Raw genomic sequence first — 14,212 nt, forward strand, 5'->3', positions numbered from 1 at the left:
TTTAGTACATCAAATACTGTATTTTTTACCAAAGGGAATCCTATCCAAAGCTAAGATCGGGTTCCACCAAAGTTACTGAAGTAAAAGGTCAACAACATTGAAGGGTCACTTGTGAGGAGCTTATAATTATAGCAAGCTTGGCTTAATCTAAATATTATCGATAAGACTTGAAACAAAAAATCAATTAGAGCTGAAAATTTCCCCACGAAATAGAAAAAAAAGTCCACTTTCAATTTGTTTGTATAACATAGTGGAAGAAGAACCGAGGAAGTAGAAATGTTGAGTTTGAGTTCATTCATTCAGTAGTGGATACCTTCCGCATGTGACCAAATACAGAACCACTAGTCCTATTGAAAATATGAGAGAATCTGCACGTTTAATGTCCAACTGGATTCAGTGCAGTCTCCTATTCCTTGCATTTGCAACAGTTCAATAAAGATCGTGTCTTCATCTAATGGTTCCAAGTTACTAACTGAGTTAATGTGTGGAAAGGCCATTGCAACGAGAAAAGTGGAAGAAAAAAATGTAGGCTACCTGAGTCTAATTCCTTGGAGAGGTCTCAAAGCTTCTCAGCTTATTTTTTCAGTTACTATACCTTTAATACATCCAATAAGAGTGAACAATCCAAATAAAAAGCCGAAAATGCTGAAAGTTCGAAGCAGTACCCACTTAGTCGTCCATGATACAGTACTGGACTGAGTCAAGTATATTTCCACCGGAAAATATATGGTCAATGGCCAAAAAATGATGCTACCCAGAACCCCCAAAATCTGATTGAAGTAGGGAAATATCATTGCAATCACAGTTGTTGATGCAACATAAGCAGTTCGGAAAGACAGGCTGAGAAAATTAAGTTCAAAGGTTGGAAGCAACGGGAGTTTCAACATATATGTGTGATTCACAAATTCACTATCTGGGAATCTAAAACGGAACCAATTCTCAACAGTGGCAAAAAGAGGCTGGCTATACACCTGCACCAAAACAAGGTATATCACACTTAAATGAACATGCATTCTAATTTCTATAATGTATAATAGTACATACAAGTAGACTATATGATGATTTCATAACACACTACCCTAAGACAGGTGATGGAGAATATAGGAATTGAAGAGATATAAAATGGGAGCACCATACAAGAATTATTGACATGGTATCTCTATATTTATATGTACCTGATATGAACCAACTAGGTGAACCACTAAACAAGCATTAGCAAAGTTCACAAGCCAATAAAACTTGGAGGATCCAAAACCTGTTAAAAGGTTTCCTGGTGTATTATCACCAAAGGCAGCATATCCAGCACCTCCACAACTGAGGTACACGAATGTAGTGACGGTGACCGCTATTCCTGAGGCCTTCTTCATGGTTTGGTTTTCTGGTGGAGGTGATTTCAAAGTATCCTTCAAAGATTGCAGTAGATTATATCAGTCTTTATAATAGGTAAAATCCCCCACCGCCCCCCCCCCCCCCCCCCCCCCCCCCCTCTGGTTATCTGAATTCACGGGGTATGTACCTGTATTTCCATAAGAATTGTGGAGAACGGATATGAGAATGATATGTCACCAAGTGCTTGAGAAACCAGCCATAGCTTTTCAGCTCCACTGGAGGTACTGATTCCTCCAATGCTACCCTCAGCATGTCCTTTTTCTGAGCAAATTTTTTTCATAAAATTATATTTTCTACATAATAATTAGTCCAACATATATTTTTCAAGCAAACGTCCATGCATAAGCTGTGAGCCTAGGCAAAGACTCCCCATACGCATACCTATGATTTGAGCAATGGAAAGCCCCATTCCTATGAAAGAATAAGTAAAGGACATAATTGCAGCAACAACCGACAGCCATTTGATGTTATGGAAGTTGGGTATCTGTGAGAGAACAATTTGGATAGCCCCAAAAAGCAGCATATAATATGCATCTACAGATTCACATGCTGCTTCAGGCCCTTTGTTGTGGTAACAAAATGAATTTTGGATTGTTCTGCAGCCACAAATAAAAATAGCAGTTCAAGTTTAATATTGGCAATCATAGGGTGAGATTCTTGGGATAGACTCATGCTTCCTTAGTGGAGTACCAGTGTAAAAATCTTGTTTTGCACAAACGGATGAAAAGAAGAACAAAGAAAAGGAAATGACATAACAGGAGAGGAAGCAGTAAGATAAGTGATGAATCAACACACCTTAAGCTGATAGCTGTTGTGATGACGAAGGCAATTGCAAAACCATACAGACTTATATTCACAAGAAGGCCGCTGAGCCGTCCATTGCTTATTCCTGTTACCACCGAAAGAGGATCTTATTTTATAAATAAAATTCCAGCCAATATAGAACCATATTAAAAGTTCCAAATGAGTAATTGTAAGGAGTATTCTCGATCGTTCACAAAGGTGAGTTAATCCCTCATCACCACCAACCACTTGTTGGTGGTGGTAGCATGGATATGATGTTATATTGTAGAAGAAAAGAAAGGGAACTGTACATGGTAGGTACCTAAATGCAAATGAACAACATCAAGGTAGGAGGCACTCCTATTGGGACCATATTCGGGATGGGGATGGCGATAAGTGTTGCATAGGAGAAAAGAAGAGAAGAGAGTGATGGAAGCAATGAGAAGGATGGAGAATGGGCCTGCAAGCCAGCCAAGCTGTGCAGTGCTCCATGGCAGAGACAGCACTCCCGATCCTATCACCCCTGTCACTATGTGTGCCACTGCTGTCCACACCGTCCCTTCATCACATGTTAGTGAGTTAGTTAGTTAGTTAGTTAGTTATACTTCACTTCTGCACAAAGATGAGAACACAACACAAACCTGTCCTTTTGAGAGGGTCAGCAGATTGGGTGAGTAACAAGGGAAGGTTGTCCTTTGACTCAGACTTAGCTGCCACATCCATCTTCACACCTATATCAGATCAGATGCTATCTTGTCACTTCATTTCCCGAGACCACAGAGAGAGGGAGAAAATGGGAACACACAATTTGGAATTTTCTGCAAAAATGTCAAAAGCCCATGTGTAATTACTGGCAAAGCCGAAGGCTGCTACTACTAGTCAGCCAAATTAAATATCTTCTGTTTCTTTATTATTTTTTACAAACGCTGATTATTAATGAAAACAACATTGATTAATGATTAAGAAAGTTAAAGGGAAATAAATGCTTTAATTGGAAAGAAAAAAATGGTATTATTTATGATTTTTTTTTTCATTCTTTATGATTTATACAGTAAATAATTTTTCCTTTTAGATCCTTGATAATGCATTAAGAAACAAGGCTCGTTTTTATTTATTTATTTATTTAGTTCAATTATTTTTTTTTCTTCCATTGATTTTATAGAAGATAGTCCTCGCACTCTGAGACAGTCCTAAGTGTTTGTTGTTGGTTTGGGCTGCTCGCATCGTTGTTTGACAAAGAACGAGAAACATGTTCCATGTTCAAAATCTACACAGGACAGTACTGCACATTAGACCTTAGTACAATACACATAACCCGAAAAAACAATTTAGGATTTAAAGTGTATTTTTAAATTAATTTTTGTATTTTTTATTTTTTGAAAATACTATTTTTCATAATTAAAAAATACTAAAAAAATGTTTGATAGATAAAATAGAATAAAACAAAAAAGGAATATAATTAATTTTTTGTTTTATGTTTTATACATATTAGTATATGATCCATAAATGACATTTTTAATTTAAAAAATAAAATCAAAGATCACACAATATTCCCCATAAAATATATTTCCGTGTAATAAACGCAACAATAAAATAGAACGAGACTAAATGATTAAAACAATATTATATTTTAAGATGATAAACGCAACCATAAAAGTAGAGTTCCAAACAAACTTTTGGATGTATATTGAAAATTAATTTTTTATCATTAACCTATAAATGATTAAATTTAAAGTAAAAGATTGTATTTTACTAAATTTTTAACATTAAGTATAGATTGCATTGCAGGTTTTTTTATTTCAACTTTCAAAATAATTTACTTGGTGAGGATTTTTTCTTAGTAGAGAAATATATAACACATATGAAGAGAAAATGTGTGAGAAAAGAGATTGTAAACTAAAGTCATTTTGTTAAGAGAAAAAATGTCTTTGTGTGAGAAAGTATTATCAGTAATAATTGAGTGAGATATTTAAGTTTGTAAAGTAATACATTATTTAGTTGAGATAAGTTACAATCTTGTAATCATTTTTGTGATAGTGAAATATTTTTGTGACGGTTCAATGGACGTAGGCAAAAGTATTGAATTACATTAAATTCTTGTGTTTATTATTATTTTTTTAATGTATAATATTTATTGTTCTCACGATATTTTATAAGAATGAATATTTTTATTTATGAGAGTATTGATTATAAAAAAAAAAAAAAAAAAAGCTTCTATAATCTGGTCACAAGATATGGGTCCATAATGGACCATATGTTTCACTGGTTCACCGGAGTTTTGTCCTGGAAACCACTGTATACTTGCTCGTATATGGAAAAATAAGGGGTGACTTAAAATGAGATGCAACTTTTTGAAATAACTAGAGTGCTGGGAACAATAAATGGTCGATTAGATTTCTGTTGAGACTGCCTCTTAAACAAAATCAAGTAAGAATCCATCAATAACTTTTGTGAACAATGTTTAGGACAAACTGCCTCAAGTCAGCAATCTTACATTCTTAGAATGTCCCATTCTAACAACATAGCCAATAATATGCCATCAGGAACAGATCCATTTCAAGTCATCAAAGAACATTTATCATTCTCTTCATCTCAGCAGATCTCCTTGGATCCGATTCTTCAATTGCTCTCTCGGTAAGTACTTGCTTGATGCAGCACATTGACTTTCTCACCTGACTTCACAAAATAAATTCACAGAATTACTGATTAGTTTCCTTATTTATCAGAATATTAGTTTCTAATAAGTTCTATTCCCGCATAATATATTCTTGGGAAAGAACGAGAAACTATATGCTCCAGCTAAGGATTAGTTTCATAACCAATCCACAAGGATTCAAGCTTTTGGAAATATCTTAATGTATCATTGGGGAATTAAGACCCTAATTAGGGTGGTAACAAAAAAAAATATTAATTTATATATTCTTTCTGAGGGCGAGCCCTGGTGTAGCGGTAAAGTTGTGCCTTGGTGACTTGTTGGTCATGTGTTCGAATCCGGAAACAGCCTCTTTGCATATGCAAGTTTTTTTTTATATTCTCTCTACTTCCTTTCCTACCTAAATCCCTATAATCTCAACACTATCCATTATAGAGTTTAACAGGCAACATTCGATTTCTCTCTAATCAAAACTATACAAAACACTGTTCATGAAAAGAAAATAAAAGCACCACTTCTGTGATTTTTCTATGCCAAACGTTGGCATAACTAAGGGTAAGAAAAGGCCAAGAGCAACATTTGTGCAACACAGAACAAGGGAAAAGAAGTGAAGTAGTACCTTGGGGATGCGCTCAGGGTTAGGAAAACGCAGGTTCTGTGCATTAAGCATCTGACGTTGAGTCATCAACATGTTCTTATCCTTTAACAACACATACCACAACTTATGAAGGTCATCCCAAGATTTTAGACGCAATTCCGATGCCTTCCAACTCCGACCTAACAACAAATAAATAAAAAAGTAAACAGATTCATAACCAGAGCAAAAAAAAACGGCACAACTTTCAAAGGCCAATGAAGAAAATCAGAAATTTTTGTACTAGACAAGTCTGATCATAATGAAAATCAGAGAAAAATTGTCATCCCAAATCCAAATGAACAAAAGAGGTGCCTAGTGCATACCATATACAACAGGTTTGTCATCATCATGGCTCCTGTCTGCCTCAAAGAACTCCTGAAGGGGGTTGCATAAGGTTTTGATCTGGCACTCTGGCAGCAGCAGCGGCAAAAAGTGTTTGTCTAAATGCTCTTAACAAAAACATGGCTGCAATGCTGATCAGATTGATTATACAATGTTAGTAAGAAACCAGAACACAAGTGACTCTAACCAAACCATATAGTGCATACATTTAAGCAGCACTATATGTCTAAACAAATGCCTAAGGCATTCTTATCTTAGCACTCAATCAAGTGACTCTAACCATCATAACCAGGCACTAACTAGGTTCAGTTTGGATGACAAACCAATAAGGCATTTACCACTGTTACTAAAACTAGGGCTTTTGTAAACAAAAGGCTAATAAACTACTCGCCAACTTTAGTGGTTAAAAACTTAAAATACATGATATAATCTTATTACGTTACTGAATTCAAGGTGAAAAAATCTGCATATAATTAAATATTGTAGGAAATATAAGTGATGGTAAAATGTTAAGTGTATCTAATGAATTTATTTAATTTTCCAAGAGGGCAGTGGCATGAGATCAGATATCTTTGCTTACAGCTGTAGGAGAAAGGGAGTAAAAGTCAAAAGCCTAGAAGAGGACAATTTTCTAAGAAACAATAATAACCAAGTTCAACATTCAACAGCTAAGTTTCTCCGTTTATCTTAAAAAGTTGAAATAATACAAATGTGATAGATATTGGAGAAGAACTGAGATGTTCTTGAGTTTGAAAACTATGCAGCAGGAGTTTACTTAAAACTAAAAACAGCAAAACAGAATGCAGTCTGAAACTAAAACCCTACTGGAGGAATACTGAGAACAGAGCATGACACCATAAAACAACAACGTAGTATAGAGATAGAGGAAACAACAACAACGAAAAAGAAACTCAACTTCATGCATCATCCTCCATTAACCCAAGGGCTTTGCTATTCCCACCCCCATTTTCGCTTCTTCTTTTTATTCTCATATTGTGTTTGTTATTTTTTTTTTTCAAAATCCATTATGCAATGGGCACATTCAAGACGTGTTTCCCTTCCGTTGCGTCAGGAGTGTGCCCTTGATGTACAACGAAAATGATATTCCATTAGAAGATCGTGCCTCCTAACACCATGAAAGCATGTTTTTCTTGTGTATTGCATAATAAAAAATTGTTTTCGTTGTGCATCTAGGTGCATTCCCTCACACAACAGCAACACATTTCCATTATGCAATAGCCACAACATAAATGCATTTCTGCTGTGTATTTTGACATATACCAGTATTTTTTGACAGACAAACTTTGCTATTGAAAAAACAAAAAATAAAATGACAAGACCAAAACCAATTCCGTTGCATTAATCATCATAGTTCAAAATAAGTCTAACTAATCAATCTATATATTATGAAGAAGTAAATATAAATGAAAAAATGATTACAATAAATCTCTAGTTATATCTATTACATAGTCATCTATTCTAATTTGAAATAAAGAATTGATTTGTTTGTTGTATGTGATTCAAGCTGTCACCGTAGTATCTATGCATTTGTGGTGCAGTAAGAGTTAGGGGAGCTTCCTCCTTAAATAAGCCTATAAGATGATACAATTAAATAAGGTTAGCAAACAAATTGATAGAATTTCAATGCTAAAAATTACAAAATAATTGAAAAATGTATACTTGCACAAAGTGAAAACCGTGAGCCTATCCAATAGCAATGATTCAATCATGTGCAAGAAATGAGGGTTGAGGGTTGACTACTAAGTGGAAAGCAGACTTGGATAAAGTGAACCAACACAACATCATACCTGTTAGTAATAACACAATCCATGTCAAGAATAGATATCCAATTATCAAAACTTGCTTCTTATTATTTTAAAACATACAAAGAGGAGATTACTTCAACCTTGTTTTGTGCCAAAGAGTATGTATCATCGCTAAAGTTCCCAAATCCAATCATCACGAACTAGAGTCCAATAATCCTTACCCTTACCCAGCAAAGCTGCCATTGCTCGATAATTTCCATAAACATCAAACAAAACTTCAATAATTAAGAAAATAATTGTTTCACGTCATCTTCTTTTATTTCCACGAATATGAATGTGATAATTAATATTTTCATGTTTGTTAAGAGATTATGATAATATATTTTGGGATATATGTTATTCTCAAAAAAGTTATACACTCTTACTGGTTTTAAACCTTTTTTATTCATAGAGAATGATATTAGAGAGAATGATATTAGAAATAAATATGTATATTCAAGATTCCATTCATCCTTGTTATAATCTTAATAAAAAATTATTCTTTATTTTATTATCATATTTATTATTTTATTAAATTATTAATTTGACAAATCATTGATTAAAATTAAAGAATTGTTATTATAATAGAGATCATGATAATAAAAAATTAAGTCATTTATAATTTTAATTTTAATTATCCTTGATCATAAAATTATTGTGAATAGAACATCAATAATCTGAATACATCAACACTAAGTCATGAATTTGAAATTCTATGATAGAATTAAAATCTTGGACTAAACAATTAAATGAAAAAAAAAATAGTTTTTTTAAGTCATTCACTGATTAATCATAATATTAACTTATTAGAGTTTGATAGAGTTGTCTTCATTATCCGAATGTTAAGAAACATTGATAGACATCTATTTTAATTAATAAATTAATTATAATTAATTACTACTAATTTAATCTTAAACTGATGAAAATCATATAAATGAATATTTTAATTTTTGTAAAAAAAATAATTTATTTGATAATTAAATTAAAAAATTTAATTTAATCAAATAAATATTTTAGTAGAATATTATTATATTTTTTGCTAACACAAAAATATAATTAATATAAATAAAGAGTATTATTGTATAAATATAAAAATTGTATGTAGAAATAAAATAAAATTCTATTATTGCATATAAGATTATATCATGTGATTATTTTTGTCATAATTAATCATGTAATTATACGATGGGGTCCTTCCGTTTCATGCTAAATACAGAACCGTAATATCTTGTTTCTTCTTCTTCAGCTTCCATTTTGGTTCAACGAGCGAGCGCTTTTCGTTATTTCCCTAAGCATGGCGCATAGGTTGCTCAGAGATCACGAAGCCGACGGTTGGGAACGCTCCGACTTCCCCATCATCTGCGAATCCTGCCTCGGCGACAGCCCCTATGTTCGAATGGTCTGTTTCGAATCCTCTTCGTTTGTTAGGTTTTTTATTTTTATTTTTCTCTTTTGTTCTTGCGAGATTGAATGAGTTATTGTTTGAATGTTAATAGTTATAGTAATAATAATAATGATTGTTTGGTGAGGAATTAAAGGTTGAAGGAACAACTGAACTGAGTCAGATTTTGATGTGTGGAACCTCGTCATGTGACCAGCTACTAAGAATTGAAGAGTTAATTTATTCAATAGTTTTGGTTTGCGCTTTGCAGTATTTTTATCCTGAGAATGAGAAATTTCTAGATGGCAACTGCTAAGTTTAAAACCTTGTATGTTATTCAGGCTGGCCAATGGTTTTGTTTTCAAATGTGTGAACTTGGATTCCTGGAGCATCTTAGCTTAATTCTTCTAGGGCTTTTCAAATGAAAGAGCTTAATTATTTCAATTTTTTCATCTTTGAAGTATGAAACATTAAGCTTTTTTTATCACAGAGTAGTTAATGTTGAAATTTAAAATGGTATAGTTGATTTACTGGTGTACTATGAAAAACTATGGTGTCGAGGGAGTCCATGAATGTGCTTAGTTAATAATTTTCAGATTTCAGCATCTTCCATTAAAGATGAGATTGTGGGAATCCAATTGTTTGTTCAATTGCTTTTCATTATGCTTATCTTTCGGTGCAGACAAGAGCTGAGTATGACAAGGAGTGCAAGATTTGTACACGGCCATTCACTGTTTTTAGATGGAGACCTGGTCGAGATGCAAGATATAAGAAAACTGAGATCTGTCAGACATGTAGTAAATTGAAAAATGTCTGTCAAGTGTGCCTTCTGGATCTTGAGTATGGACTACCAGTTCAAGTCCGGGACACAGCTCTCAATATTGATTCCCATGATGCCATTCCAAAAAGTGATGTTAATCGGGAGTATTTTGCTGAAGAGCACGACCGTAGGGTATGTTTTTCTCATGCTAAGTCATGTTTTAGTTGATGATAGCTGAACATAATTAATGATTGGAAAACTAGTTATGGGTTTAAAGTCATTCTGTATGTAGTCATGAGTGAATTGTTATTTTTGTGGCTTGCATGGTTTTTGTAATATTATGGAGTTTTTTTTTTTACATGAAGAATTTCTCAACCATGGAACTCTAATTTTCACATTCTCATTTGACAACAGCTATTAAAATTTCAAATTGTCTTTATCCATTTTTTTTAGAATCTATAAGACTATACTATTTTGACTCAGTTCTCTTTGGCCATTACTTGACCGTGATCCTTTTACTAAGAATAAAAGCATGGTGCAGGCTAGAGCTGGTATAGATTATGAATCCTCTTATGGTAAAGTACGCCCAAATGATACTATCCTGAAGCTTCAAAGAACAACACCATACTACAAAAGAAACCGGGCACATATTTGCAGTTTCTACATTAGGGGTGAGTGTACCAGAGGAGCTGAGTGCCCTTATAGACATGAGATGCCAGAAACTGGGGAATTGTCTCAACAAAATATTAAAGATCGTTATTATGGGTATGTATGGTTAAAAATGACTTCCTTCTTTTGACTTTTCTTACTCAATCTCTCTTTCAATTGCTCTTTTTTTTCCAATTTAGTTTTTTTTATGCATTGGCATTTGGCACTGGGCAGCAACTCAAGCATTTTTTATCTCTGTGATGGATATAGTTGTTGGTTTATTAGGCACTCACTTAGTTCTTTTGTGGTTGTTCTGTGTGAGTAACTATTATGTAGCTAAGATAATAAGCTTGCAGGTTTTTTTTCCAGCAAAGTCATGTGATAGTTTTACTTGTAGGAAGCTTTGTTTTAAACAACAATAATCAAGCCTTGTTCCACCAAGTGGGGTCAGATATACAAGTCAAAACCACTAGTTGACATTAATATTTGGGGATCCAAAGTGGTGAAATTTTATTGCTTACTAAGTTTTCTTAATTGTTGCTACAAAAAAAACAAGGCAGCTGATTCAGTAGCATGGGCTGCAATAAGAGCTCGGTGTCATTATGTTAATAAAAAGTGGCTAATAACTTCCACTTACTTGCAATTTTGGCTTTCTTTTTTTGCCTTCTATATGTGGCTAAACTGAAGTCGTGTAATGTATTGTTCTCAGTATTTAGTGAAGTGGAATGGCTTATCTTGCCTGCATTGTCCTTAGCCTGTAATTTTTAGTACTTTTAAGAACGTTTTGTTTGTACTTTGCTACTTGTCAATATTTAGAAAGAGAATTTTTTGACATGGAGGAAGGATGATTCCTTTATAATATGTTACCTTTAATTTTCCATCTTGGCCAAAAATGATATAGCAGACAGTCAACAGCCATCAAATATCTTATTGTGAGGATAACCTTTTGGTTCTATATTTTTGTGCATCATGTGTATAAAGATCATTCCTTTTCAATCTCATATTAATGCATCCTCTACTTATTCTTAGTTTTCTCTGCATGATTTCCTTGTGACTACAGATTCTGATGATATTTCTAGTTGATGGTGTTTTTAATTTTGCTTAATGCTTTTGACTTCATTAGTTTGCTGTTCATGCTTTAAAACGTTCAGGGTGAATGATCCAGTGGCCTTGAAGCTACTTGGCAAGGCAGGGGAGATGAACACTCTGGAGGCTCCTGAAGATGAGAGCATTAAAACTCTCTATGTTGGTGGACTTGATGCTAGGGTCACTGAGCAGGATTTGCGGGATCACTTCTATGCGCACGGAGAAATCGAATCCATCAAAATGGTTCTCCAACGGGCTTGTGCTTTTGTAACATATACAACCAGAGAAGGTGCAGAAAAGGCAGCTGAAGAACTCTCCAACAAACTGGTCATTAAGGGCCTAAGGCTAAAGCTGATGTGGGGCAGGCCTCAGACATCGAAACCTGAGTCAGATGGCTCTGATCAAGCAAGGCAGCAGGCTTCTGTGGCTCATAGTGGATTGTTGCCTCGGGCAGTGATATCACAGCAGCAGAACCAGGACCAAACACAAGGAATGGTTTACTATAACAATCCACCAGGACCACCACCTCTTCAGCAGGAAAGAAGCTACTACCCATCAATGGATCCTCAAAGAATGGGTGCTCTTGTTGCATCTCAAGATGGTCCTCCTGGTGGGCCTTCTGGGTCAGGGGAGAACAAGCCTAGTTCGGACAAGCAGCAAATGCAAAATTATACCCATCCAATGATGCCACCTCCACCTGGCCAATATCATCATCAGTATTATCCTCCATATGGTTATATGCCACCAGTTTCCCCTTATCAACAGTACGCATCTCCATACAATGCTGCAGTGGCTCCATCCCAGACACCAGCTGCAAATCATCCTTATCAGCATTCTATGCAGCCAGGGTCTGGACAGGCTGCACATGCCCCAGCTGAATCTGGAACATCAACATCAGGATCGCAGCAGCATTAAACTTGCCCATATACTGATGTTTCTAGCCATGTTTAAGTTTTTCCTTAAACTAACTATGCTGTCAGGGAAGATATTTTCACTCAAGTTGTCAATTTACTATCTCTACTAGCTGGATATTGATTTCCTTGTGGCATGAACGAGTTATTTTATAATTTGATTTTATGCTTTTGTAACTCTTGGCTTCCTGGTTAAATCATAGTCATGCTCAGCTTTAGTATTACTTATTGAATTCTAATGTTACTACAACTGAACTTTTGTTGTGGATATAAAGCATTTGGTAAAGATGACCAATTGATTTTATACCGTCTATTAATTCGTGAAGATTGTAGATTGTTTTAGAACTCTCTATTGCCGAGGGTTGTGTTTTTTCTTAATTTTGAAAAGCTCCCATTGGTTCTTTCTTTCTTTTCTCTTTTAGGTTGTAGTACGCTCGTGTTGGCACTCGTGTTAATCTTAATGATAAAGTAATATATGAATGATTAAGATAACGAGGGCCTTCAATTCCTAAACTGTGCATTTGCATCTGACATTTTGACATTCATCTTTCTGTATACCCTTATTAATGCATTACTATAGTGATTTTCGATGCCTTTCAACATTTTTTTAATAAAAAATATTTATTAATTTTTTAAGCAACACATTAGGAAACTAGTTATTTGGTATGACTTTATGTTATGTCAATGTAAAACAAAGTTTAATGTGACATTACACAAATTTTGAGTTAAATCTAATAATCCAGAATCAATACAAGTGTTAAGACTTTGGCAAGTGCACCAAATCGTGACAAGTAGTAAAGCTCGGAAGTCCGAGTATCGTGTCCACAGGGATTTTATTGCACTTTTTCAATACCTCTCAATTTGTAAGTGGGAGTAAAGTAGAAATGAAAGTAAGAATAGTAAAGAGTGCTATTACTAAAACAAATAAGTAAAGGGAAAACAATTGATAGAAATGCCAAGACCAGACAAACCCAATTGGCCTACGATGCATGTAAATAAGATATTCATTATCAATGAAATGGTATTAGTTCTACCCACATCTGTTGACTACTTGCCCCTGATGTCTCACGTTGGCAAGCCTATTTTAACTACCTATCTCCCAAATGCCTTTGCGAAGATTCAATAATTAAAATGCATTAAGATTAAGTTCTAGATGTTGCTTAAATGCATGGGCAGTGAGTTATCATTCTATGCCTAGCAATGCTAACCCAATGATTCTTTTCTTTAGATGTTCTATTAGGTGTTACCCTTTCCCAAGCGATTAACCCCTAAAACTGATGCATGCATTGAATCTTAAATATTATTGAGAATTACCCTCTCCCGAGCGATTAAAACCCAAAAAGAGATTTAAGAATGAATGCAAGAATAAAAGAAAAGAAATAGAACAGAAAAACCTGGAATAAATTCTTTTGCATTGATAACTCTTGAAGCTCAGTGTACATCGTTGGCTTTTTAGGCCTGCCAGGCCCTAGCTAGGGGTTTAGCCACTCATGGCCATTGAGGGCTTACAACTGGGGATGAAAGAAAGGCTAGGCTAACAAAACAAAACAAAGAATATAGAGAGGGAAGAAAACTCAGGCTTGAAGTACTGAGAGTGATGCTCTGAGATGGAATGAATTTTCCTTGGGACTGCCTCTCTATTTATAGTGGCTGAAGTGGGCTTATGGGCCTTCGTAGTCGCGCTCAGCGCCACACCTCGCGCTTAGCGCGTTCAGATCGCGCGCTGGGCGCGCCATGCACGCTGGGCCTGTGCGTCTGTTGGATCGGGCGCTGGGCGCCTGGCTGGCTTAGCGCGCGCAACGGTTTCCGCCATGCTC

The 14,212-nt window shown here is 34.9% G+C and overlaps 2 protein-coding genes and 1 pseudogene across 3 annotated transcripts; 1 reads left to right on the forward strand and 2 right to left on the reverse strand.

Annotated features, from left to right (window-relative positions):
- Positions 1 to 161: 161 nt before the first annotated feature.
- On the reverse strand, positions 162 to 3,054 carry LOC100809376 (probable amino acid permease 7). 2 transcript variants are annotated; one of them, XM_041009161.1, is made up of 7 exons: positions 2,814 to 3,051; positions 2,495 to 2,731; positions 2,185 to 2,278; positions 1,771 to 1,985; positions 1,517 to 1,650; positions 1,176 to 1,403; positions 162 to 971 (listed from the first exon to the last, which is right to left on the reverse strand). In XM_041009161.1, exons 1-7 carry the CDS (start codon positions 2,893 to 2,895, stop codon positions 570 to 572), a joined length of 1,392 nt encoding a protein of 463 aa, XP_040865095.1. In that variant the 5' UTR covers positions 2,896 to 3,051; the 3' UTR covers positions 162 to 569. The 2 variants fall into 2 exon arrangements, with proteins under 2 accessions (XP_040865095.1, XP_040865096.1); XM_041009162.1 differs by lacking the exon at positions 2,495 to 2,731 and having other exon boundaries at positions 2,814 to 3,054.
- A 1,632-nt stretch (positions 3,055 to 4,686) lies between these two features.
- LOC100809909 (39S ribosomal protein L47, mitochondrial-like) lies at positions 4,687 to 5,925 on the reverse strand (annotated as a pseudogene).
- Positions 5,926 to 8,773: 2,848 nt separating this feature from the next.
- Positions 8,774 to 12,572, forward strand: LOC100810440 (zinc finger CCCH domain-containing protein 25). Its single transcript, XM_003545034.5, has 4 exons — positions 8,774 to 9,008; positions 9,673 to 9,942; positions 10,292 to 10,515; positions 11,550 to 12,572. The coding sequence occupies exons 1-4, from the start codon at positions 8,904 to 8,906 to the stop codon at positions 12,397 to 12,399; spliced, it is 1,449 nt and encodes a 482-aa protein (XP_003545082.1). The 5' UTR covers positions 8,774 to 8,903; the 3' UTR covers positions 12,400 to 12,572.
- Positions 12,573 to 14,212: the final 1,640 nt, after the last annotated feature.

Source organism: Glycine max, chromosome 14, assembly GCF_000004515.6.
Source record: "Glycine max cultivar Williams 82 chromosome 14, Glycine_max_v4.0, whole genome shotgun sequence".
Lineage (NCBI taxonomy): Eukaryota > Viridiplantae > Streptophyta > Magnoliopsida > Fabales > Fabaceae > Glycine > Glycine max.

Excerpts from the sequence above, each read along its gene's own strand:
- LOC100809376 (XM_041009161.1), bottom strand. The coding sequence starts at position 2,895 with ATGGATGTGGCAGCTAAGTCTGAGTCAAAGGACAACCTTCCCTTGTTA. Across the intron at positions 2,279-2,494 it reads TGTTGTTCATTTGCATTTAG|GAATAAGCAATGGACGGCTC; the intron begins GTACCTACCATG and ends CGGTGGTAACAG. Across the intron at positions 972-1,175 it reads ACCTAGTTGGTTCATATCAG|GTGTATAGCCAGCCTCTTTT; the intron begins GTACATATAAAT and ends GTTTTGGTGCAG.
- LOC100810440 (XM_003545034.5), top strand. The coding sequence starts at position 8,904 with ATGGCGCATAGGTTGCTCAGAGATCACGAAGCCGACGGTTGGGAACGC. Across the intron at positions 9,009-9,672 it reads ACAGCCCCTATGTTCGAATG|ACAAGAGCTGAGTATGACAA; the intron begins GTCTGTTTCGAA and ends CTTTCGGTGCAG. Across the intron at positions 9,943-10,291 it reads CTGAAGAGCACGACCGTAGG|GCTAGAGCTGGTATAGATTA; the intron begins GTATGTTTTTCT and ends AGCATGGTGCAG.